Source organism: Vicia villosa, linkage group LG2 (genome assembly GCF_029867415.1).
Source record: "Vicia villosa cultivar HV-30 ecotype Madison, WI linkage group LG2, Vvil1.0, whole genome shotgun sequence".
NCBI classification, from domain to species: domain Eukaryota; kingdom Viridiplantae; phylum Streptophyta; class Magnoliopsida; order Fabales; family Fabaceae; genus Vicia; species Vicia villosa.
In genome coordinates, this window is record NC_081181.1 from 158,952,164 (window position 1) to 158,978,683 (window position 26,520).

General features: G+C 33.4%; 3 protein-coding genes across 4 annotated transcripts; 2 read left to right on the forward strand and 1 right to left on the reverse strand.

Annotated features, from left to right (window-relative positions):
• Positions 1 to 1,129: 1,129 nt before the first annotated feature.
• LOC131647225 (oleosin Ara h 10.0101-like) lies at positions 1,130 to 1,994 on the reverse strand. The gene is made up of 2 exons (XM_058917135.1): positions 1,861 to 1,994; positions 1,130 to 1,818 (listed from the first exon to the last, which is right to left on the reverse strand). Exons 1-2 carry the CDS (start codon positions 1,964 to 1,966, stop codon positions 1,325 to 1,327), a joined length of 600 nt encoding a protein of 199 aa, XP_058773118.1. The 5' UTR covers positions 1,967 to 1,994; the 3' UTR covers positions 1,130 to 1,324.
• Positions 1,995 to 9,942: 7,948 nt separating this feature from the next.
• Positions 9,943 to 13,157, forward strand: LOC131647226 (eukaryotic translation initiation factor 3 subunit I-like). Of its 2 annotated transcripts, none has more exons than XM_058917137.1 (9): positions 9,943 to 10,100; positions 11,002 to 11,233; positions 11,320 to 11,535; positions 11,621 to 11,748; positions 11,859 to 11,978; positions 12,102 to 12,191; positions 12,499 to 12,585; positions 12,670 to 12,749; positions 12,852 to 13,157. In XM_058917137.1, exons 2-9 carry the CDS (start codon positions 11,050 to 11,052, stop codon positions 12,925 to 12,927), a joined length of 981 nt encoding a protein of 326 aa, XP_058773120.1. In that variant the 5' UTR covers positions 9,943 to 10,100; positions 11,002 to 11,049; the 3' UTR covers positions 12,928 to 13,157. The 2 variants fall into 2 exon arrangements, with proteins under 2 accessions (XP_058773120.1, XP_058773119.1); XM_058917136.1 differs by having other exon boundaries at positions 9,953 to 10,110.
• An 11,520-nt stretch (positions 13,158 to 24,677) lies between these two features.
• On the forward strand, positions 24,678 to 25,149 carry LOC131647227 (protein LATERAL ORGAN BOUNDARIES-like). The gene has a single exon (XM_058917138.1). The coding sequence runs from the start codon at positions 24,742 to 24,744 to the stop codon at positions 25,147 to 25,149; it is 408 nt and encodes a 135-aa protein (XP_058773121.1). The 5' UTR covers positions 24,678 to 24,741.
• The last annotated feature ends 1,371 nt before the right edge of the window (positions 25,150 to 26,520 follow it).

The following is a 26,520-nucleotide window of genomic DNA, read 5'->3' on the forward strand; positions in this document are numbered from 1 at the left end:
CCCGTAAAAAAAAATAATTGAATGTATAGAAAAATATATTATACCCGTGAAAAAAATTAAATATTTTAATTAATAACTTCATGTTCCCATTAATATTCAATATTTTTATCAGTAATTTGACAGTCCCGTTAATATTCAATATTTTGAATAGTCACTTCACGTTCCCGTTATAATTATTTTAATTTGGTGTTATAAAAAATAAAAAATATCATCTTTGTAAAATACTATTTTCAACATCGAAATTATCATTTTTAATATGTAATTATAGGTAAACAAATTATTATTTCATTTTTTCTGATAATAATTATATAATATATAAAGAAATTGTTACCCATTCATGTTATACATACAAACACACACAAAAAACTCAATAAGGAGAAAATTGTTGCTATAGTTCTTTATTCAGAAAAAATAATTCAAATCTAAATAAAAATTAAATTTATTTATATATTACATTAAAACATCTTTGAGCGTTTAATATATAACTGCAAAATAGTTTTATATAAAATAAATTGTGAGGACTATATATAATGGCTAGTGTAATTTATTATATTTTATTTTTAATTGAAGTCATTAGTCAAATTTGACATTAAACTCAATGAAGATTTAATATGTTGAGACCATGCACCATGTAAATTAATTATACAATCATTTCAAAATAAAAGAAGTGTGAGCATAGGTACAGTAGAAAAAGAAAAAAAAAAGTTCTATTTTCAAGAAAAATTTGTTTAATTTTTTAATTAGAAATATTGAAACATGCAATGGAAAGTAATGGAAAGAATGCAAGAGTAGAAGAGTAAAAAAGCTGGATGAAGAAGTGTTCCACGTGGCACTATAATAAAGCAAAGGGGCATATTGGTACTTTCCAGAGCAGTTTCTTTTCTTATATTGTAGATAAAGAAACAGCATATGTCTCCCCCGTTCATTCTTTGTGATTCTTAATTTCACTTCCATTTTTCTTAAGTTCTTCACATCACATCCACATTATTATTTAAGTTAAATTAATGGCTCTAAACCCAAATCACTGCACAAAATAATGTTCTGAATTTTCTTAATAATAATATAAATTATTTTAATTTGAATAAAAAACAAAGTAACTCAATTACTCAATCCAAGTAAACAAATTAAATACACCAACAATAAAATAAACACATCATATATAGTATAAAATACAACACAAGTAATAAAACAACAAGAACACAAACCTAGGAAACCAGCCCACACACACTAATATAATAAAATACAGTCACCAAAGTACATACTTGATTTATTTATTTAAACTTAGCTAAGTAATTATAATTTTCCCTTATGTTGCATGATTAGTTTATGCTGATCTCTTAGTTTCATGTGCCTTATTCTGTATGTCTTGTCCAACCTCCTTAGTCTTCTCTCCAACATCCTTAGTTTTTTGTCCAACATAATCCGCCACGTCAGCCAAACGTCCCTTAACGGAATACACCTGCTCCGGCACCGTCTCTTGTACAACCTTAATGTACCTCGCCACCCATGACAACGATATAAGCCCCGTCAGCCCGCAAGCATCGGCGGTCAACACCGCAGCCACCGCAAGTCCTATGGTGAGGACAGCAGGGACTATAATCGGACTAAAAAGGATGAAAAGTGGTGTCACTATCGCCAATCCAACCAGACTGAAGAAAAATGAGACGCTGGCTAACAAAAGCAGCGTCCCACCAACGAAAATTCCTCCGAGTGTGGCGAGGATTTGAGAGACAGAAGGACCTCTTTCAAAAAAGTTAAAAGAAGAGAAATCATCAACACGGTCATCATTAAAATGATGACGGTTGGGATAGTTAACACCTTTGTCATCATCGAAAGGATGACGGTTGGGATAGTTAACACCTTTGTAAATTTCTTTGCGAAGGTGTTGTTGTTGTGGTGATGGCTGGTAGGAACCGGTTTCATAATGTGTTGCTGATGAGTGGACTTGGATTTGAGGTTGTGCCATTTTTGAGCATGCAAAACAAAACAAAGTTTGATTCTTGAAGAATGAGTGCAAGAGATTTTAATATTGGTGTGTGTTTTATACAAAGGTGGAGTTGTTGAGATGTTGGCACGTTTGTGTGTGACATGGTGAGTAGGAGGTTTGCATGAGCAACATGTTTCATAGAGCCCTTGGTTGGTTACAAATATTATATATTATATTTGTTAATAAATTAATATAATTCAAATAAAGAACATTTAATTTAACCTCTTGAATTCATGTATTAGCTGTAAATAATTTTGATAATTAATTCATAATTATATTTCTTTTATTTTCCCAAGACAAATTTTGTATCACTCGACAGAAATGAATGTGGCAGAGAAAATATTGTAGCAAAAATAATTAAAAAATATATAAATAAATATAGTTATACTTATATAGGAGCATTAACTTGAATAATATAAGAACCATGAATCGAATTGTAAGATTGAATGAACCTTTTTCTTGTCTTTTCGGACCAGAAAAAACAATTTACACAACAACAAAAACATTAAAATAAAATAAGATTAGGTGCGATGGAGTTTGGATGAGTAAGCATTTAACATATCAAACTATTTAATGTTATGATACGATTTTATATTAATTTATTTATTGATTTACATTTTAGTTTTTTTATTATCCTCTTTAACATTTTCTCTTCAATTAATATCAAACTATTTAATGTTATGATACTATTTATATTAATTTATTTATTAATTTACATTTTAGTTTTTTATTATCCTCTTTAACATTTTCTCCATCTCTCTCTAACATTTGAAAAGAAAAGAATGGAAGAAAAAGATTTATTGTGTCGAGTTTATATTGAAAAGAAAAAGATGGAACGAAAATATTTATTGTGTGGAGTTTATATTGTTCTTTTTTAATTAAAAAATAATTATAAAATTGATTTTTTAAGTAAAGACTAATTCTTTGAGCTGGGTAGGACCACAATATATAGCAAAACTCTTCCTCAAAAAAATTTAACACCATCGTGTGCTCAAAATCGAGTTTGAACTCCAAATTTTTGGTTAAGTTGGAAGAGACTCTTTACTATCTCATTCAAGTACTCTTAAATAATATATATATATATATATATATATATATATATATATATATATATATATATATATATATATATATATATATATATATATATTGATTTTTTCCAATATAAAAAGGGTTATATTAGTCCTTTATATCAAAATGATTAGTCAATACATTCTTTTCTTTACACGTAACATTGGCACTATTTAATTTTTTTCTCTCGAAGGTAAATAACCATAATTTCACCAATTAAAATTGAATAAATGAGAGAATGTGTTCAACCGATAAATAGATGTTTATGAATTTCTAAAATTACTTCAAGAGGTTTTGTGAAAGTTGTTATTATTATAGACTCCAAGCGAGTAGTTGGTGTCATCAATCATAAAGGAAATAATGATCAATCTGACTTGACTTTGATTAGACAAATTCGTCTGTTAATGACTAAGCATGATGTTGTGGAGATTGAGCATGCCTTTCAGGGATACAAACACTGTTGCAGACTATCTAACAAAGGTAGGGAGGAAGATGAAGAATGACACCAAATATTACGAGGAGGTTCTGGAGTTCTTAAAAAAGCATCTCCATGAGGATTTGCATGGTAATCCTACCCCTAAAGTGGTAGTTTTGTAGTTTTTTCCCTGGGCTAGTGGTAACAAGATAGAAAGAAAAATGATGACTGGACAACAAAAGAAAGACTACAAAAATTATCACAAAGCTAGAACTATTCTTCTGAATGTTATATCATACACTAAGTATGAGAAGATCATAAATAAAGACACAACTAAGTCTATATTTGACTCCTTAAGAATGGCTCATGAAGAGAATGCTCAAGTAAAAGAAACCAAGACGTCTTCCTTGATACAAAAGTATGAAGCTCTTAAAATGGAAGATGATGAAACTGTTAAGAATATGTTCTCAAGGTTTCATATTCTAGTTGCAGGACTGAAGATTCTAAACAAATGAAATTGTCTAAAGATCTGAACAACACCACTCTCGAGGAACTTGTTAATTCTTTGAGAAGTCATGAGATAAAGCTTGAAGAGGATGAGCCTCAAATGAAAGGAAAATTTGTGGCTCTGAAATCTATGGGAAATTCTGAAAAGACTAAAAGCCTTTCAAGCTGAAGAGGAATCTTAAGAAGAAGATGAGTTGTCTCCTTTCTCCAAAAGGGTTAATTGTAATTAATCCATACTACTTTCAGGATTACCGAATAACCTCATAAACCAACACGAGTCTTTTTAGCATGTTTGTCCTCACTCACATGTTTTCCGATAAACTTCCCAAAAGGCCACCCATCCAAATACTACTCCAACTCAAGCACGCTTAACTGTGGAGTTCCTATCTGTTCAGCTACCGAAAAAAGATGCATCTTGTTGGTATAGGTAATATAAATCAAGCCTTATAAGTCTTCCTTCAACCATATAGTCTCATACGTGCACAGCCTCGGGATCCCTCTCATTCCGACATGAATTCAGCGACTACTCCTCGCCCTTTTTGGTCTCAGGAGTGTCTCATTGTCATGCCTCTAAAATTTGTGGCTCTAAAATCTATGGAAAATTCTGAAAAAACTAAAGTCTTTCAAGCTGAAGAGGAAGAGGAATCCAAAGAAGAAGATGAGTTATATCTTCTCTCCAAAAGGTTAATTGTAATGCCCCAAACTGTTTTCAAGGATTATCGACTGATCCCACAAACCAACACGGGTTTTTTCAGCATGCTTTTTCCTCACTCACTCGCTTTTCGAGAAACTTCCAAAAATGTCACTCATGCAAATACTACTCAAAGTCAACCATACTTAACTGTGGAGTTCTTATTTGTTAGACTATCGAAAAGAAGACGCATCTTGTTGGTATAGGTAGTACTAACCGATCCTACTAAGTCTTCCTTCAACCATGCAGTTTCATATCTGCATAGCCTCGAGATCCCTCTCATTCTGATGTGAATTCGGTGACTACTCCTCGCCCTCTTTGGCCTCAGGAATATCTCATTGTTATGCCTCTTACACCGACAACCACTCTGCGTCCTCATTGGCCTCGAGTGTTACATGCCTACCAGCTCTTGCATGGTTCGTCCCTGAACCACATCATGTTGGGAGATGTCTGGCTCTCATATCATTTGTAATGCCCATATCTACTTTTAGGATTGTCGACTGACCTCACAAACTAACACGAATATTTTCAGCATGCATGCTTTGTCCTCACTCACACGTTTTCTAAGAAACTTCTCATAAGGTCACCCATCCAAATACTACTCCAAGTTAAGCATACTTAATTACAAAGTTCTTATATGTTAGGCTATCGAAGAGAAGATGCATCTTGCTGATATGGGTAGTACCAATCAATCCTTATAAGTCTTCCTTCAACCATGCAGTCTCATACCATCACCACCATAGGATCAAAGCGCAACAAAAATTGTCACCATCACCACAGGTAACGCTTCACCGATTCCCACCTGGAACCAACTACTCGCACCCAATCCCCACCATATGATTGAGGCTCACCAAAAATAGTTACCATCACCATAGGTAACGCTTCATCGATTTCCACCTGGGACTAGCTACTCACACCTAATCCCCATTATAGGATTGAGACTCACCAAACGGACTATCGTCCAAACACCATGATGCATAATCCATAAAAGACATGCAACAACAACAATGTACAATGACCTTAACCTTAGTCAATGTACTACGCCAATGCTGACCACCACACACCAAACACATGCTACAAACGTCCTGCAACAATACTATAATAATATAGCAAGCAACAACAATGCATTCACGCATATTCCATGCCACAACGTACATTTACACACCATACAACACCATCACATGTCATTTAAATCATTTCCAAAAAGTGGAACTATTTTTAAATGAAAATATGTTGCACCAGCTTTCTAACGCTTCAAAGGAGGCCTCAATTAGACACCAGAAGCTCAAGTTATAAATTTTAAAAGTTTTACAAAATTCTGTCAAAACAACGATAACATGCAAGAACTCAATTATGTACAATGATATTCAATTTAATCAAAATATTACGCCAATTATGGCCACCACCGTACAACAAGCAACAATAATACATTCACGCATATTCTAAACACCGACATCATACCGCAACATACAATTACACACCTTTAAACAAAATTACACATCATTTAAGTATTTTCCAAAATCATTAAACTATTTTTAAATAAAATTTCATTGTCATAGCTTTTTACAGCTTCAAACGACGCGTCAATCAGACACCCAAAACTCAAGATATGAAATTTTTAAGTTTTGTAAAAATTCAGCCAAAATAGTGGTAATCGATTACGCCAAAAGTGGTAAGCGATTACGCCCTTCCTAGAAACACAACTTTTACAAATTTTTCCTGCATAATCGATCACGCCATACATTGTAATCGATTACGCCCTTCCTAGAACTCAATTTTTCTTTTACAAATTTTGCATGCATAATCGATTACGCCATAACTCGTAATCGATAACGCTCATGAAAAATCCCAATTTTTGAAAAAAATCGCAGTTGTAATTGATTACGCCAATCTCCGTAATTAAATACTACTGCGATAGTGACAAATTTTCTACTACGACAGTTTACGAAAACCAGTCCCATCCCAATTCCAAAATCACAATTTTTATGAAATATTGCATATTCAGATCATACAGGTTCAGTCTCATCAACACGCAGTAACACAACATTCACCAAATACCAATTCATCCAACATACAATGAACACAATATCATACAACAATCTATTAAAAATCAAAAAGAGATGAACACAACATAAAGAAACATTCCAATAAAAAACAATCATCAATCCTAACCCACAAATCATCTTGCAAACCCTTATAGAATTAGAACTCCACCCTTACATTGGTATTCTCAACAAAAGGTCTCAAGCCCTTTAACAATGAAATCCTTTCTCCTGAGCCCTAACCTTCTCTTTTCCCTCCTCTTCTCACTTTTCACGTAGTGTAACTTCCCCCTCTTTATTCTCCCAATTTTTATTATATTATTATTATCATTAATAATCCAAACCAAATAAATAAATAATATTTCAACTAATTATTTATTTAAATAAATTATTACTACTATTATTTAAATAATTCAAATAATTATAATTACTAATTCTACTCATACCACTCCTATTTTTCTACATTTTTTCTCACACACCCTAACACCTATATTTCTAATTTCTAAGGTTATCACCATACACTGAAGAATCCCCTAACACACCAAAACACCAAATAATACACAATATCACACAATTTAATTACAAAGAATTAATTAAATAAATTGGGGCGTTATATTAATAACTCTCTAGAATAAAAGACAAGGAAAACTCAGAGGACCAAGAAGGACAAGTGGTTGCTTCAAATTCACTTTTGGGCAGAATAAGTCAGGTGCTATCAAAGACATTACGTGCTTTGAATGCAAGGAGTCAGGTCACTACAAGCATGAATGTCCTAAGCCCAGAAAAGACAAGCCCGAGAAGAAAGACTTCAGAGGGAAGAAGAAAATACTGATGACTACCTGTGATGATTCTAACCCATTAGAAGATGATTATGAGGAAGAGAAAGCAAACATAGCGTTGATGGCAAGCATAATGACATAAGATGAAAATACTCAATAACAATCAGAATCAGAGTCAGACTATGAAGAGGTATTTACTGATCTATCTCGTTCTAAATTAGAATCTTGCTTATATGAAATTCAGAAAAACAAAGACATTACATGCTTTGAATGCAAGAAGTCAGGCCACTTTAAGAATGAATGTCCTAAGCCCAAAAAAGACAAGCCCAAGAAGAAAGACTTCAGAAATAATACGAAAATACTGATGACTACATGGGATGATTCTAACTCGTTAAAAGATGACTCTGAGGAAAAGCAAGCAAACATAGCGCTGATGGCAAGCATAATGACATATGATGAAAATACTCGATAATAATCAGAATCAGAGCCAGACTATGAAGAGGAATTTCCTGATCTATCTCTTTTTAAATTTAATCTTACTTATTTGAAATTCAAGAAATCAAAGTCATTACATGCTTTGAATGCATGGATCCAAGTCACTACAAGAATGAATGTCCTAAACCCATAAAAGACAAGCCTAAGAAGAAAGACTTCAAGGGAAGAAGAAAATACTGATGACTACCTGGGATGATTCTAACTCATTAAAAGATGACTCTGAGGAAGAGCAAGGAAACGTGGCGCTGATGGCAAGCATAATGACATGTGATGAAAATACTCAATAATAATAATAAAAGTGAGACTATGAAGGGGTATTTCCTGATCTATATCGTTCTAAATTAGAATCCTTCTTATATAAAATTAAGGAAATCAAAGACATTACATGCTTTGAATGCAAGGAGCCAATCACTACAAGAATGAATGTCCTAAGTCGAGAAAAGACAAGCCCAAGAAGGAAGACTTCAAAGAGAAGAAGAAAAGACTGATGACTACCTAGGATGATTCTAACTCATGAGAAGATGTCTCTGAGGAAGAGCAAGCAAATGTGGCGCTGATGGCAAGCATAATGACATATGATGAAAATACTCAATAATAATCAGAATCAGAGTCAGATTCTGAAAAGGTATTTCCTGACCTATCTCGTTCTAAATTAGAATCTTGCTTATCTGAAATTCAGGAAAAGTATCAGAAGCTTCAAAACAAGTACAAAGAGTTGAAACAAGTCTATGTATCTGAATCGGAAGCACATAGTACGCTTAAGAAAGAATTCTCCATTTTAAATGAAGAAAATTTTATTTTAAGAATGACAACTCTATCCTTAAAACAACAGTTCTCAACTTGAAGAAAGAATTCTTTCAGACGCTTATGTGGATTTTGAAAATGTCAGAAAGAAATATGACAGATCTTTTCATACATTTATGTCTAGAAACATAGATAGAAGTAAAATGACTTCAATGATCTATGAAGTTAGTAGAAGTTGAAGAAGATGTATTGATTATGTGCGTAAAAAAAACCTATTTCAAAACAAAGGGAAAAAACAAAATCTCTTTATTCCCATTTCTCTTATTCACATACACAACATGATTATTCTGCACGAAAATCCAAGCTCGCTAAGAACTATGGGAGAACTAACTAGAAAGAACCCAAGAAGTTCTGGGTACCTAATGATAAGCTCACAACATATGACGGGAAGAAGACATATGTTCCAAAGCCTGGAACTTAAGCCTGGTGGCTTTGTGGGTTTCAGAGGTGATCAGAAAGGGGAGATTATAGGCTCCGAAATAGTTGGTAATGACTCTCTCCTTTCTCTTACTAATGTTTTACTCGTTGATGGATTAATGCATAATCTACTCTCCATAAGTCAATTAAGTGACAATGATTATGATATTATATTTAATCAAAAGTTCTGTAACTCCATTATTTTCAATGGAAAAAGGAAAAATAGTATTTATAAAATTAGAAGTTTTGATTTAAAAGATCAAAATGATAAATTCTTATGTCTGTTAATGAAGAGCAATGAAGTTGTAGAGAGGAAGAATAAGACTTTGCAAGAAATGACCAGAACCATGATCAGTGAGACTAACATGACTAAGTATTTCTAGGTTGAGGCAGTTAACACAGCGTGTTGCATTAAGAATAGGATCTCTATAAGATCTATTTTGGGTAATACTCCTTATGAATTATGAAAAAAATAGAAAACCCAACATTTCATATTTTTATCATTTTGAATGTGATTGTTTTATTCTAAACACTGAAGACAATTTGAAAAAATATAATTCTAAGACACAAAAGTGTATAATATCAGAATACTCTGAATGTTCAAAAGTGTATAAGTTTGATTTCCCACTCTTGTGGCAGTCGCAAGAGTGGGAAAATAAATTTGCGATCTACCACTTAGGGTGTGATTAGTAATCCCAAGCCCAAGCCCAACCCACATTTTCTCCTGCATAGGGCTTGGATTGAAGTGGTCTCAGAGATAAGCCCAACCCGATAAAACCGAAAACACATCAGAGCTTCACTTTAGCCCTTGTATCTTTGAGTTGCACTGATCTCAACGCTCTGCCGGAAACGCAGCCGGAGTTGATCGTCAGCCGCCACAATCATCGACAAAGTCCGTTCAGGTTTCCCTTTTCATTTTACAGTTTTCCGATTTTTCCGATTTACTTCGCAGTAGAGCATACCTCGACTTCGCACTGCGATTTCGATTTGGATAATATTTGTGTTATTGAATTAATGTATGATTGCTTAGTTTATCTACCTATGCAACCATAGAAGGATTGTTTGTTGCAATTTAGATTTTTAGGTATGAAGCACAAACAGGATACGAAGATTGAACACAGACGCTACTATTATCAACACGTTGATTTGAGAACATGGAGTTATTGAATGTAACTACATTTGGTTGTCATGTCGAACGTGTGTCGGATACCGGGCATTTAATCTGATGCGTATTGTGCTAAGTAGGGTTAGGGTTTTGGAAAACCCTGTTAGAATATGGAGTTTATTAGTCTTTTTCTGCAATAAGAAAGTCCATTCCTCTGAAAAAGTAGCAAGCCATGTTAATAATCTCAGATTGCTTTGCACTGACACCCTAAAATTGCTTTAGCGGATAGCAAGATAGGCGCCATGGCTTAGACTAAAAATAAGTGTACAAAGTAAACATAAATAATCAAAAATAGGAAAATACACAAAATTAAAGAGACTATCATGCTTAATTGTTAAAAAACCTAAATTATAGAGCTATACAACTTAAGCTGAGAAGACGAAAATAATAGAACTGAACTAAAAGTAGGAAGAAGAACAGACTGATTGTATGTGAGCAAGTTCATAACAGAATGAAGTTTATGCCCTTAAAAAGAAGAATTTGAGGAATTTATCCCCAAAACCTTAATAGAGGACACAAAAGTGGGTTAAGGACACGAATTTCCCCAAAAGTGGGTGTCATAAATGCTAATAAGTTTAAGAATGGCACCAGGAACTCTAACTGTTTTTGTTGTAACTGTAATTTGCAGGCTAGCTGCTAGCCAAGGAGAGGGAGGAGAGACAAAGAGAGAAGAATCATGAGGCCCATTCTGATGAAAGGCCACGAGAGGCCATTAACATTTCTCAAGTACAACAGGGATGGAGATCTTCTCTTTTCCTGCGCTAAAGACCACAACCCCACTGTATGGTATGCTGATAACGGTGAACGTCTGGGCACTTATCGTGGTCATAATGGTGCTGTTTGGTGCTGTGATGTCTCTAGTAAGTCTGCCCTCTTCAATTTCTATGTGTGAATAGTATTTTTATGCAATAAAATGCAAGTTTAACTGATGGTTGGGTGGTTACAGGAGATTCGGGCCGACTCATTACAGGTAGTGCTGACCAGACGGCGAAGCTATGGAATGTGCAAACTGGCCAGCAATTGTTCACATTCAATTTTGATTCCCCTGCACGGTCTGTTGACTTTTCTGTCGGTGATAAGCTTGCAGTTATCACCACTGACCCATTCATGGAACTGACTTCAGCAATCCATGTCAAACGCATTGCTAAAGATCCCGCAGATCGTAAGCCACCTCTTTCTATATCTCTCTCTCTCTGCAAATTTGCTGATGGCCAATGCTAATGCCAATGTTCCTTTGTTCTATTCAGAGACTGGGGAATCTTTGCTTGTCCTTAAGGGCCCTCAGGGAAGAATCAATAGAGCTATATGGGGGCCCCTCAACAGAACCATTATCAGTGCTGGAGAAGACTCTATCATTCGAATTTGGGATTCTGAGGTCTTCCTTCTTATTTCCTATATTTATTTATTTTGCAAACACTTGAAGTCACTAATACTTTCACCACCAACTACAATGACTTAGTTTTTGTTTCGCTTGCTTGCTTGCAGACCGGAAATCTACTTAAGGAGTCGGACAAGGAATCTGGCCATAAAAAGGCAATAACATCACTCGCCAAATCTGCTGATGGTTCACATTTCATAACTGGCTCCCTTGATAAGTCTGCTAAGGTATCATCATCATTTCAATTAATTTTTTTATCTTCTGCAACATACCATGATATTTTTGCAGTTTGCCTAACCAGTTCCTTTCTTTTTTGCAATATTAACGGATATCTTCTGGCTATTAACTAGATTTGGGATAGCAGAACACTGTCTCTAATCAAGACATATGTAACAGAACGCCCTGTCAATGCAGTTGCGATGTCACCTCTTCTTGATCATGTATGTTTTTGTGTATACTCAATTATTTATCTAATATCCGTCATGTCATGTTATTCATATTAATAGGCTTGGTAATCTAAACAAGTAATATTGGTTCATCTTTATTTGATTAATTAACTTATGTCTTCCTTAGTTCCTCTTGCATGAGTTGCTTACATAAGTAATTCATGAAAGAAACACGTCTCTAAATGGTTCCTTTCTGATAGTTCTGCTTGTAAATTTTATTATATATTTTTCAGTTTTCTTCTTTCATTTATATAGTTTTCTCTATTCCTTGCTCTATTCTTTACTCCTTGTTCTTTTGTAGGTGGTACTTGGAGGTGGTCAGGATGCATCATCTGTTACAACTACTGATCATCGTGCTGGCAAATTTGAAGCAAAGTTCTATGATAAGGTAGTTTTATTTTTTTTCTTCCAATACCATTTTGGGTTCTTTTAAGGCATCCATTTTCATATTTGTTGTTTGTTTGTTGTTTAGATTCTCCAAGAAGAAATTGGAGGCGTAAAAGGGCATTTTGGACCGATCAATGCTCTAGCCTTTAACCCTGACGGAAAAAGGTACATCCTTTGTTTTTCACCTTCTCCTCCTTTTCTGCCGCATCACGATAGAATTTACTGTTTCTTTTATTTATTGATCTTTAACATCTCTTTGTTTTGTAGTTTTTCAAGTGGAGGTGAAGATGGATACGTACGTTTGCATCATTTTGACGCAGATTATTTCAATATCAAAATTTAGTCATTGAGTGAATTTCTGGTTGATATAAAGTCTGCTTCCTAGAAGTTTTAGCTTTCAATTCCTTTCACATAAAATATTTGTGAAGCTGTTTTGTACTAAAGTTGTTGCTGCTAATCCTATTGCAGTAACATTATGAATGAATATCTTAAGATTTTCATACAACATCACTTGATTTGGCACTTGAACTTAGAAACTCGAAACATTTTGTCCCTCAGTTTTTTTTGTTTTCATTTCGGTCTCTAGTTAGAAACGTTGCGCACTTTTCATTCTTTATATCAGATTTTCTTTTGTAAATTGAATTCCTACCTCAAGAACTTAAATGAACACAATTTTTTAAAGGACCATATTATTTAACGTTTATGTAATGAGTATAACTTAAAATACGAAAAATGGAATAAAAAAGTTCAGCGGACCAAAATAAAATTTTAAATAACTTCTAAAATATAATTTAGCTATTTTTAATTAATGAATGATGTTTTGTGTAAGAATGATATACTGTTTTATTTTTATCAAAATAAGATCATAATGAATTTTGCAAATAATCTTTGATACCGTTAAATGTTAACGTGTTGAAAACGTGAAACTCTTTTCCACCAGTTTTCTCACAAGTCCTTTAAACCATACAAAATGTCGTTTAGTGTTAAAATCTGAATCTTATATTTTGAGAGCACATTCAAGATCTTAGCATGGAGATACATGTTTTTTTACATAATTTTTGCATATGAAGTCTTATTTGGAGACTTGAAAGACAATTTAAATGAGACGTTGAGACGAATTTTAGAAACACATACCTTTTACCTAAGCAGAAGTAAGACTAAGTATAAGGAATGTAAGTTCAACGAATTTTTTTTTTTTTAATATAAAGATAAAAGTTGGAGACCATATCATCCCTAAGTCATACTGTTTAAATATTTTGGATCCGTAATACAAAATGATGGAGAAATAGACGATGTAAATCATCAAATTTAAGCTGAATGGTTGAAATGGAGAATGAATTCAAGTGTTATATGTGATACAATGATACCACTCAAGCTCAATGATACCACTGAAATCTGAGATGTTGTACGTGATATAATTGGATGGTTAAAAATCATTTTAAGACATGGAAAATTCGATATCAAATCAATCATATAGAAGAGAGAGTGGGTCTGTTCCCATGCTTGCCCACCTTTATTGGGTATGAGAAATCGCAAAAATTATAACTTTTTGTAACCTATATGTCAAAAGTTTTGGGAATTTCTCTTTGCACCCTTATGGAGTGGATCGAATCTCTGAAAACCCCAAAATACCATTGGGTTTATTCGAAGATACATCTCCGAACATACCAAATCTCATTTTTTATTAAAATTTAGTTCGAAGATGCATTTCTGAATTTTTTTTTAGGTTGATTCGGAGATGCATATCCGAAGTCACATTTCCTCGTTAGTAAATCAAGCAACCGCCCTAGGGGTGATCAAAACCAAACCAACCCAATAGAAAACCGCAAACCAAACCAAACCAAATCGAAACCGCATAAAACCGCATTTGGCTCGGATTAGTTTGGGTCATTTTTTAACAAAACCGCATGGTTCGGTTTGGTTTGCGGTTTGTATTTTATAAACCGAATCAAACCGCATTATGTTACAACCTAACTTTTAGTTAACTCACATCCAACCCAAACTTAAATCTATAATACCTTAACCTTATGATTACGAACAATTTTCTGATCCTTACACATGATTTTAGTTCCGATCTTCTCAAATCTCTAATAGCATTATCGCGTCGTCTTTGCCACATACATCTTCCCTCTTTTTCTATACTCTCTACTCTCTCATATTCTTTCCTTTTCACCTTCTCATTTTTAGGCAAATGTTCCCTATTTCAGTTTCGTTTTTATCGCACATCTTCTTCTCTAATCTCTCAACTCTTTTGTTTTTTCTTTTTCACCTTCACTAATCTCTCGTATCTTCTATTTTTTTGTTTGATTCTAATAATTTTTATATTGTTTTATACTATTATTTTATGTTTATTATTTCACTTTTGTCTAATTTAATTTTTACATATTAAATAGAAAGTTATTGTCAAAATATGACGGGTTTTGTTGTTATTTAATAGTGTATGAATGTCTAAATACAAAGTTATGTTATCATCTATATGTATATGAATGGTTCAATAAAATATTTCTAAAAAACCGAACAAACCGCACCGAACCAAACCGCATTAGGTTGGTTTGGTTTGGTTCGAATTTTTTTTAAAAGCCAACCAAACCAAACCAAACCGCACGATTTTTTCTCTTGCGGTTCGGATGATTTTTTTCGTCAAAACCGCCCAAACCGCACCGCGATCACCCCTAAACCGCCCCATTTCTAGAAAAAAATAGTTCAGAGATTCATCTCCAAACTATTTGTGGAGTAAATTCAGAGATACATCTCTGAAGTTTTGCTTGCATGTTTCTTGTGCAAAAACATTATACCGAGTTAGTAGTTTTTTCAATCTAAAGTAATTTTAGTTCGATTAACATTACCATTAATAGTTTCAAAGATTAATAAACACGAATATCATATAACAAAGTATTGCGTTAATTAAAAAGAAAGACAATTATATTACAAAAATTGTTCTTGAAGTATGAAAAAATATACAAAAACATTCCAAAATACAATAAAATGCATAATCTACTGAGTATGCATAATTCTAACACCCCGTCTCATCCTCTTCCTACGGTAACCCAAGGCATTTCGTGCCTCGGTAAGAACGGAACGTGCTACGGCAACCACGTCATCACCACCTCTCTCGAACAATCCAGACTCTATGCCCTCACATGTAATCCGCATAATATTTTGACAGATTGATAAAAAATTAATGACATGGTCATCTATGACCTGTTCATTCTATAGGATCACCTCATGAGTAGGCTTAGGTGGACGTCCAGGAGCTTCTGGCGTCATGACAGAGTGTGACAGAATGGAATCAAGTTTTGTAACCGTCCACATAAGACCACTATGTTATGGCTGGCGTACTATGATACTCCTCCATCACCAGATGACCCTCAAAATCTGCCAGAATGTCATCCAGATGTTTGTAGACAATGGTCTCAGGAGCAGCCTCGCAAGGGGACCTGGGAATGATCTGCACCTACCCAAATTTCCGCATGCACCACTCTGGCAGATACCTACACATGATACTACTCCCACATGCCATCCATCAAGAGTATAATGAAATATGGTCAAACGGAATTCTAGCTCGGTGAGAAGTGTATGGCATCCAGTTGATGTCATCATGCTGAGTCCAATCAATATACGCACATAATGGTACCATAACATCATTACCTCTGTACGGGAAAATACATACAAGCACGTAGGTAATCCTCAATATACTTTCCCACATGCTCAAATCCGTGTATAGGGGTGAAAATAGGAAAGGATCCATCCTTGAAAATGAATAAGAAAAAAAACATTAGTAACAATTGTGAAAAACGTTGTTATTAACTTAACAGTGGCTATGGAGTTTACCGCCAATAGTGTGCATGAGCCTGTCATTTACATTGTCCTCCAAAGAGAACCTTCGTTCATCTCGGAGTACAGGTATACCAAGCATGCGCCCCCCAGTTCCACTTGTGAATGACCTTCATGTCGATGAAATGCTTAAGGTATGCCACATCTATGTAGGTTGCAAAGTTTGTCCACAAACATGGACTTGCCAACCTAGAATAGGAAGTAACACCTCAATGCACACTTCCCGTGGAAGCTAACCTGTAGATCACTCACTGCTTTCGGGATCCTCGACCAACTCTAAGTTGTTTTTGTAAAGCATCTCCAATCAAGAAAACTTTGCATGTGCACCCACGATGTTCACACACTGCATCAGGGCTTCCATTGGGTCAACTCCCAAATACATCAACATCATATCCACTACCTCATCACATCTGATCCTTGAATGATCAAGTAATCTCCCTCTATTGGGAAGGTGTAGGAGGCCAGCGACATCATCTAATATACTCGTCATCTCGCCAATGAGAAAGTGGAAAGATGAAGTTTCTTTATGCCATCTCTCAATAAATGCCGCCTGCATGCCATGATTGATGATGCTGTACCTGGAAGATCATAGATCAGAAAGAATGGAGTATCGAAGCACACTTAGGAACCATTCTTATTGTGGCTGAGGAAGTCTGTGGATGAGGTATTTGATGTTTGAAGCTAAAGTTTTGAATGCATCTACCACTTCTTTACTTAGATTTCAAAAGTGTCCAATGATTCAGAATGCGACAATCTATCAACATGTTCATTTTTTGAAGGACTTACATTCCTTTTCTTCTTTTCTTGATAACGAGATGAAAGACATACCTCTTTATGTCTTGATAGTTTGACCACCATTTTCTTCTTTTCATTATAATGAGGGGGATATACACACTTCATCATATTTTGATAGTTTAACACCCTTTTTCTTCCTTTCCTTGTAATATGATAAGAGACAAATGACAACCGAATCTTAATTATCATTTGAGTTTTCATCACTTGAGGAGTCTCTATCACTTCCCCAAACCACATATGTTCTCATAGACTTGTTGGGGTTTTTGCGTTGGCCCTTCTCATTATCTTTATCAAGGAATGGACATTCCGACTTGTAATGACCAACTTTCCCACAATTATAACACGAACTTTTTGATCTTCCTTTCTTGTAATCATCCTCCTTTGAGGATGTATATTGTCACTGGAATTTGCTTACGTTTTTTTTGAAATTCTTTACCCATTTAGTTTGATATACTTATTGTATTTTTTCACAAAAAGTATCATTTCTTCATCATTTGAATTTACATTGTCGCTTGTTTCATAATCACTTTGTTCATTTGTTGAGGACCTTGAACTAGAAGCCTTTAGAGCAATGGACTTATTTTCCACCTACTTATCCTTGTCTTTTTCTTTCTTAAGCTTCTTATCATATTTCTTTAAGCAAGTGAGTTCTTGCTCATATTGTTCAAGCTTGCCAAACAATATAGTGAGGTCAAGTGTATTGAGATCATTAGCTTCCTTAATCACCATGACCTTTGGTTGCCAATCCCTAGTAAGACACCTCAAAACTTTGTTAGTAGAGATTGCATTGGAAATTGGATTACCAAGTGCATTTAAACGGTTAATGAGATGAGTGAACCTCTTTTTCATTTTGGAAATGGTTTCACAATGCTTCATGCGAAATAGTTAAAACTCTTGATTCAATGTGTTAATTCTAGCTTGTTTGACCTCATTAGTTCCCTCGTATGGGAAACTTGTAATGCGTACCATATAGCTTTAGTGGTTTCACAATGGGAAACACAATAATATTCATTAACACAAAGAGCGAATATGAAAATATTTTGTGCTTCCCAATCATAACCCCAGCTTTTGTGATTATTGTCATCCCATTGTGCTTCTGGTTTAGGTACGACGACACCATTACCATCGGTCTTAGTAATTTGAGTTGGACCGTTCATAATGGAACCCCACGCACCTTATTATATTAATTGATATGAATGCACATACAAGCTTTCCAATAACCATAGTTTCCACCTATGGAAAATAGGTGCTCTATCGTACGCCCCTTTCGGTTTGATAGCCATTATCTAACAAGTGTTTGAAGAACGGAATGAACCATAACTCTTGATGCCACTTGTTAGAAGAAGACAACTTATCTAGAGGGAGGGGGTTGAATAGATCCCCAAGTTAAAAAACCAGATTTTAAAGGTTTTAAAATGGTTTAAACCATGGCAAGCATAAGTATCATGTTTAGATCAAAAGTCGTCTAAACCAAACCAATTATTGTAATCTCAGATGTGCGCACAACCCTTTGTTTCAAATAACAATGATACAATCAATTAACAAATCAAATTCTCACTTAACAATTATAATATGATCACAGAGCAACCAATTTCTAATCAATTAAAACACAAAAAATCAAAGTGTCAAATTATCGAACACTTGGTGTGTGATTGATTTTTCAGAATTTTCCTTTAGGCTTGTTGATATAAAAATCCTCTTACAATCTAATGATTGTAAGGCAATCAACAAGTCGTCTAAACCAAACCAATTATTGGAATCTCAGATGTGCGCACAACCCTTTGTTTCGAATAACAATGATACAATCAATTAACAAATCAAATTCTCACTTAACAATTATAATATGATCACAGAGCAACCAATTTCTAATCAATTAAAACACAAAAAATCAAAGTGTCAAATTATCGAACACTTGGTGTGTGATTGATTTTTCAGAATTTTCCTTTAGGCTTGTTGATATAAAAACCCTCTTACAATCTAATTGATTGTAAGGCAATCAATAAGTCAACAATGTTCAAAGCAATTACCGAAAAACAGTTACGAATTAATCGCCCAATCAATGTGTTTAACAATTTGATAATGGAAATTTAAAAGCTATATATATATATATATACGAGAAATGAGAACAATGAATCACGACCATTAAATTTTGATTTTGTTGATTTTAATGGACTGGGTTGATTTCTCTTTCTATGATCCTTAGTATTTATTTTAAATCAACATAGAAAGAGAAACCAATCTAGTCCATTAAAATCAACAAAATCAAAATTTAATGGTCGTGATTCATTGTTCTCATTTCTCATAATAACCAAGTGTTCTCACTTGAGTCATCCCATATATATATATATATATATATATATATATATATATATATATATATATATATATATATATATATATATATATATATATAGACACACACACACACAGAGAACACGAGGAGTTGTTTAGGAAGTTTACTAGTCGTCCTCGCTACGACTATGTCTGCCTCCATTTCCAATTTGGAATTAAGATATCAATCTTACTATGATAAAAATTGTTTACAATAGATGTCAAGAAATCCAACCCTACAAACCGTATGTTTGATGATTATCCTTGTAATTCTCTTCCCTTGATCTGAGTTTGATCAAGTCACCCGATAAACACCAATTGATTCACCGTCTCGCGCTACTCATTTGCAAGAAACCATCATTCTTCAAAGCCTTCACTCGATCGAATCTGAATTGCAAGTTGTTGTCACCCAAGATTACCAATTGATTCACCGTATCATACTACTCCATTGCAACAACCATCCGTTTTTCAAATCTCTTCACCCGATCGACTCTAATTGCGCAGCTCTTGTGGAAAACCCCCCAACTCAATACCTTGATCTTGGAGTAAAAACCCTTACAGTTTTTCCCGATGAAATCCCCTATGATTCTTTACCTAACCTTAGGTTACAACCAACCTAAATTGAACGTTATCAACCAAGTCTATAAGGCAAGAAAATAATGAATGATTATGTATACTTTGTTTGTGTGTATGCAAAGAGGTTGAGGATGATGATAAATCTTAATACGTGTTTATAATTTCATCAAGTTGAAAATGATGAATGTATGATGTATTTATAGTGGTGTAAGTTAGAGGCAAAAGGAATACTTAGAAAATGAAAAAATATGCATTTTTTTTCCAGAAAATCAGTTGCATGTGTCGACACATGTAAGTCATGTGTCGACCTATGTAATGCTATGAGTCAACCTATAACATGTTATGTGTCAACACACTCAAACAAAAGCTACATGCTTTAAAACTGCAGCACATGTGTCAACCTGAAATATGTATGTGTCGACACAAAATAATAATTTTGAGAGCATGTGTCGACCTGAAAACTTGTGTGTGTCGACACATTCAAACAGATGCTACGAGACTCATTCTTATAGTACATGTGTCGACCTGAAGAATGTATATGTCGACACATGCACTTCTATTTTGAGTAAAATATGATTTTTGAAGCACGTAACTGATTTTTAAAGCCTTGTAACTGGTTTTTCATTCATGATACTTTTTCAAACATGTTCTATATGTATTATAAGATTTCTAATGCAAAGGGGTGCATACCAACTCAAAGATACCGTTCAATGTACAAAAGTGCTAGAGTTTTTCTTAAGTTTTGACATCATGAAAAACATCTAATGGAAAAGTGCACTCACACCATGAGTGATGGGGAAGTCGAAGTCGAAGGATTTGTTGACTTTCACTATGTAGGATAAATGGATACCTGAAAATCTATTTCTGGATATGTTTTCACTATGTTTGATATAACAATAAGTTGGAATGCTTCTCTTCTGAAGGTTGGTGCCTCATCATCCTCTGAAGCTATATTTCCCTCGCTGAAGTTGTGAAAGAAGCATTGTGACTTGAAGGGTTTGTTAAGGAACTGAAACTTCAATGTCAAGTTATCACTGTTAAATGTTATATTCTAAGTGCCATACATTTGTCGAAAAATTCAGCCTATCATGAGAGAACAAAACATATTGATGTTAGGCTGCACTTCGTTAGGGAGAAAATTGAAAGTGGAGAAGTCAAAGTGATGAAGATTTCAACGGATCACAATGTTGGAGATATGATTACCAAGTCATTGCCAAATTGCAAGTTCTTCCACTGTATGCAGTTGATAAAGTTGCATGATGAAAGCTGGTTTGTTCCTTTGTTGTTGTAGAGTTTGTTCCAAGGTGGAGATTTGTTGTATTATGGATCGAACTCTAGTCTCGACAGGGATAACTTCATGGTTCGATAGAGAGGTGCGTGTTGTAGTCGAAGGCTGTTCTAGCATGGAATTTTCTAAGTTAGCTTGTTGGTTAAGTTAGCTTAGAAGTTAAGTTAGCTTAGGGTTCAAGTTAGCTTGTAGTCTATAAATATGCATACAATTTGTGCTAATTTTACTCGTGTTTGAGTAATTTGTGTTGTTTAATAGTTGAGCATAATAAAAGCTCTACCTTAAGCTTTCACTTGTTCTCGATGTGTAAAATTGACAAGACTAAAAAAGGGAAGCTCTTTACAACAAGAAAACCATAATATATAGAACCTCCATTGGATATAATACGAGACTCAAGAGCTAGAAATTCTACATTGAAGAGGATGAACAAAGAAGAGCTCAAATATTCATCATTTGTTTTTCTACAATCCTAAAGGAATCCAACTCTAAGAGGCGTGACACCAAAGGTCATTTGTAGTTGATATAGATTGCGAGTGATTGGAGTGCTTCCTTAAATTTATCATTTTCATTTTCATTGTTTAGGAATGTATAACTTCGGGTCTCATTCTGATGTATTTACTTTGCTCACCAGTTGAATATCACTTATTGTATCTCATTCTGATGTATTTACTTTGCTCACCAGTTGAATATCACTTGTTGTATAATGTGAAGTTTCATGAACTAGTAGTCTTTTGAATATTAATGAATGTGTTGTTGTGTTATGTTTAGTTCTTGTGATTTATTTGATCATCTTAAAAGTAGATACATGTTTTTAAGGCTACATCAACATTTAACAAAATGGATTTCAAGAACTAATATGATTAAGTAGCGAGTAAAAATACATTGCATATTTAATCAATTTAGATATAAAGGGTATAAAGGATTATGGCTATAGGGATAAACAAAACAAGTTTTACTTGAAGTGTACTGGTTCTATTGCTTACTATATTTTGTACGTTGTTGAGAAACACCTTAGAGTGTGTTTGGATGAGGTAATTAGAAATTTTAAGGGAATTTAAAATTCAAAGCAATTCAAATGATTCAATTGAAATCCATTCATTTTAAATTATTTTGTTTGGATGAAGTATTAAGGTAATTCATTGTTAGATTTTTTGGGTATTTTTTATAAAATATAATTTTTTTGGACTAAATTAAAAAATTGAAAAGTAGGGACCAAATTGCAATTTTTAAAAATTTGAAGGACCAAATTGTAAATTTTAAAAATTATTAAGGACCAATTTGCAATTTTTAAAAAAAATTTGGGGTCAATTTTATAATTTTGGAAAATATGAGGACCAATTTGTAAAGTTTGAAGAAATAATAATAACAAATACATTCTATGGAACATGAGAGGAATTTCAAATTCTTTAGTTTTTAGTGTCATTTCAAAATGATTAAATTTAACTTAGATGAAATACTCCATAAATTTCCATCATTTTAACAATTCTTCATTTTTGTATCCAAACAATGGATTTTGGTCAAATCATTTTAAATTCCCTCAAAACATTACTTTCCCTCATTAAAATGCTCCATCCAAACACACTCTTAAGGTTTAGTTTTGGTATCATCTGTCTCGACACCACCGTCATATAAAAACGTTAGATGAATTCAAGAGATAAATCATTGTCCAACAAAGTCTCTTACTCTATTGTAATCCTTTATCCTTTCTCACTAGTTTACATAATTTTAATCATGTGACACGAGCTTTTACTTTGTTACTAGTTCATGCTTTATTTTACAAATTCTTATAAAAATTATCAAAATGTTTAATACATTCCTTATAGGATCAATAGTTTTTTTTATGAATTGTTACTAATTTTATTTTGTATACTTGCACACACATAACACAACACCAAGTACCAAGAAGGGAGATCTTCTTCCACCAAAAGCCAATCCCATGTAACAACCTTCACCTCCATTTAGCTATGTAGCTAGAAGCTATAGGTGGATGAAGCACATGTCTCTAACATTCAAACTCCCCCTTATTTCTTAGCCAACTCAACAAATAGTTCGTATCTATCACTACATAAACTATGAAAGTCGACCTTTATAGGCATGAAACATATTTTAACCTTTATAGTTAATTGTTTAAGGAAATATAGATACCAAGAGTAATATGTAAAGTGTATTTTTCTTGATTTTTTTATGATAAAGGTAAACACGCTAAGTACAAAATTATGTGCTAATAAAACATTCTAATCCAAGTTTGAATTTGTTTTTTAAACATTTCTAGCAATTGTTGGATTCTTACAAGTTAAACTTGACTATTCTAGTATAGTGCTTGATATTATTATTATTATTATTATAATGAAAAGCGTATGTCATAGTCATTCCTTTTCACATTGTCTTTTGCTTTTGTTTCCATTATTAATTTCTCACCAGAAAAATGCTCTTTGCCTCCTCTCTATACACTCTCATGTTGTTACTATATGAATTTGCGGATTTCTCTCATCTTGTCTTCTCCTTCAACTATTTATAACTAACTAACTAGGGTTCTACTCTCTCTCTCTCTCTCTCTCTCTCTCTCTCTCTCTCTCTCTCTCTCTCTCTCTCTCTCTCTCTCTCTCTCTCTCTCTCTCTCTCTCTCTCTCTCTCTCTCTCTCACAGAATCTCTCTCTCCGAGTAGATCTTGAAAAGATCTAGCCTAGCCAAGGGTGGAAAAAGGTAATGATCGAAAGTTTTGTTCAATAAAACCTTAAGGTATAGTTTTTATGCCAAAGGGTATATATGATTTTTTGTTTGAAGTTTCTCTTGTTGGATCATCATGATGTTGGTTTTTGAAAGTTTTGGAACTTATGCAATGTATTTTGAAAGTTTTGTCTAGTGTGGTAGGTGTGCCTTTATATTCCCTTTTGGCCTCTTCCATGTGAACATCACAAAGAAAAGAAAATGTGTGTGAGAGATTAAGAGAGAGATAGAGAGAGTTTAACAAGCAAGTTAAGTCTCTATAACCCTAGTTTAGATATGTGTATGTGGATCTATGGAATAAAGAGATTATTAAACTTATTATTTCTCATTTAGTAATATATATTACTATGAAAACAATTAAGGATGAGAAAAGTTTATATGTTTATATATGTTGGATGGAAAAGGAATTAATATAAGATATTTTTTAATTTTCTTGGTTTCGAGTTTTAGTCCTTAATTAATTAATTTGGATATTTTTCTTTTTTTTTTTGGTTGAAATTAATTAAATCTGTCAACTTAAATATTTTTTTGTTTGATTATATATATAATCAATAATTTGGTTTTAATTTCTTTGGTTTACAGTGAACTAAGTTTAATTAGATTGTGATGGCATCTAGCTACTCATCAAATCCTCCATGTGCTGCTTGCAAGTTTCTAAGAAGAAAATGCCATGAAGATTGCATATTTGCACCCTATTTTCCAGCAGAAGAGCCTCATAAATTTGTAAATGTCCACAAAATATTTGGTGCAAGTAATGTTAGCAAAATTCTGAATGAAGTTTTACCTCATCAAAGAGAAGATGCAGTGAACTCTTTAGCTTATGAAGCTGAAGCAAGGATTAAAGATCCTGTTTATGGCTGTGTTGGAGCTATTTCAGTTCTTCAAAAACAACTTCTTAGCCTTCAAAAAGAACTTGATGCTGCTAATGCTGATTTGATTAGGTTTAATCATCAAGGTTCTTCTTCTTATGGACAAGTTCACTCTCATGTTTTTTTTAATTACCCTTCTAATTAATTTGAACAGTTCGAATAATGATATGTCATTTAGTTTCTTATCAATTAAATTCAAGTTCATCGTTTAGGGTTTCCTATTGTAAAGTATTGGATATATTTGAATTAATATATGATATGATATATATGTGTATATATATTATGAATATATGTCGTGTTCTTCTTTTTATGTATATAGGTACAAAATCTCAGTCTTTTTTTCCTGTTGTTATGAATGAAGTGCATTGAAATCTTGCTCTAAAAATATATATGTTTTTAACATTCAAATATTCAAATCTTGCTCATGAGGATTTCAAGAGTTTTGGGAGTATTCAAGAAAAGGTGAGGAACACTAACGCTAAAGTTATCCTAAACACTATATGGATAGCTCTAATTTGGTGCACTTGGAAAATGAGAAATACAATCATTTTTGATACCGCCAACTTTTGCTTCGACGAGGTGATATCAAACATATTGTACTTTTCATGGAGATGGATTAGTAATAAGGAGCTTCCAAGTAGAATTAATTTTTATGAATGGTACTAATCGCCTTTGCTTTGTAAAATAGTCTATTAGTACGTTCTTGTTGTAAGGGTTGCACCCCTAATGCGATATCTTATATACAAATTGCTTATTAAAAAAAAAAAAATTTCTCAATCTTTTGCAATTGTGAGCCTTAATTATATTAATCTTTTTTTTCTTCAAACTATAAATTGCAGCTAAAATAAATACCAGAAGCTTTTTATTTTTTAACGACAAATAATATGTATAAATATGAAAGAAAGAAAGAGGTGACTCACTTTCAAATTATAAAGAGACAACTAAAAGAACTTAATAAAAAGAAGCCTAATACTCCAAAAAAACACCTGAAAAAGAGAGGCCAAAAGAATAGTCATATAGGAACCCAAAACACCCAACTATAAAAAATAACCAATTAGATGTTTTAGAAAATGTGTGTATTTTGTTGCAAAATTAAAAAGTTTAATCACATAATCAAATTCGTTAGGTTGAATAAATAGTTTCTGTAAAAATAAGATAACATTTTAACTTAACGGAAAAATATAAAGTAAAGACAAAAAACAGAATAATTTGTTTATTTAATTCGACCAAACAATTACCACGAGAAGAAAATATTTTTCCGATTTTATAAAATATGAATGTCTCTTAAAGTTTGCAAAGGGGTGATCAATGAATTGAAGATTTGCAAAGGTTTTGCCATCATAAAAAAGGGAGAGTATAAAAAAGGGGGAGTATGTGAGAGCAAGGCTTCTTTTCCCTAGTTTTAATGATGTCAAAACATAAAATCGTTTATTCTTTGTACTTTGGACGGTATCATCGCATCCTAGGTTGCATTCCTTATTAATGGGCTCTAAATGCCGTTAGTCTCTGTGTCAAT

Coding starts and splice junctions, on each gene's coding strand:
- LOC131647225 (XM_058917135.1), bottom strand. CDS start 1,966: ATGGCACAACCTCAAATCCAAGTCCACTCATCAGCAACACATTATGAA. Junction 1,819..1,860: donor TCGCAAAGAAATTTACAAAG/GTGTTAACTATC, acceptor ATGATGACAAAG/GTGTTAACTATCCCAACCGT.
- LOC131647226 (XM_058917137.1), top strand. CDS start 11,050: ATGAGGCCCATTCTGATGAAAGGCCACGAGAGGCCATTAACATTTCTC. Junction 11,536..11,620: donor TGCTAAAGATCCCGCAGATC/GTAAGCCACCTC, acceptor TGTTCTATTCAG/AGACTGGGGAATCTTTGCTT. Junction 12,750..12,851: donor TTTAACCCTGACGGAAAAAG/GTACATCCTTTG, acceptor TTTGTTTTGTAG/TTTTTCAAGTGGAGGTGAAG.
- LOC131647227 (XM_058917138.1), top strand. CDS start 24,742: ATGGCATCTAGCTACTCATCAAATCCTCCATGTGCTGCTTGCAAGTTT.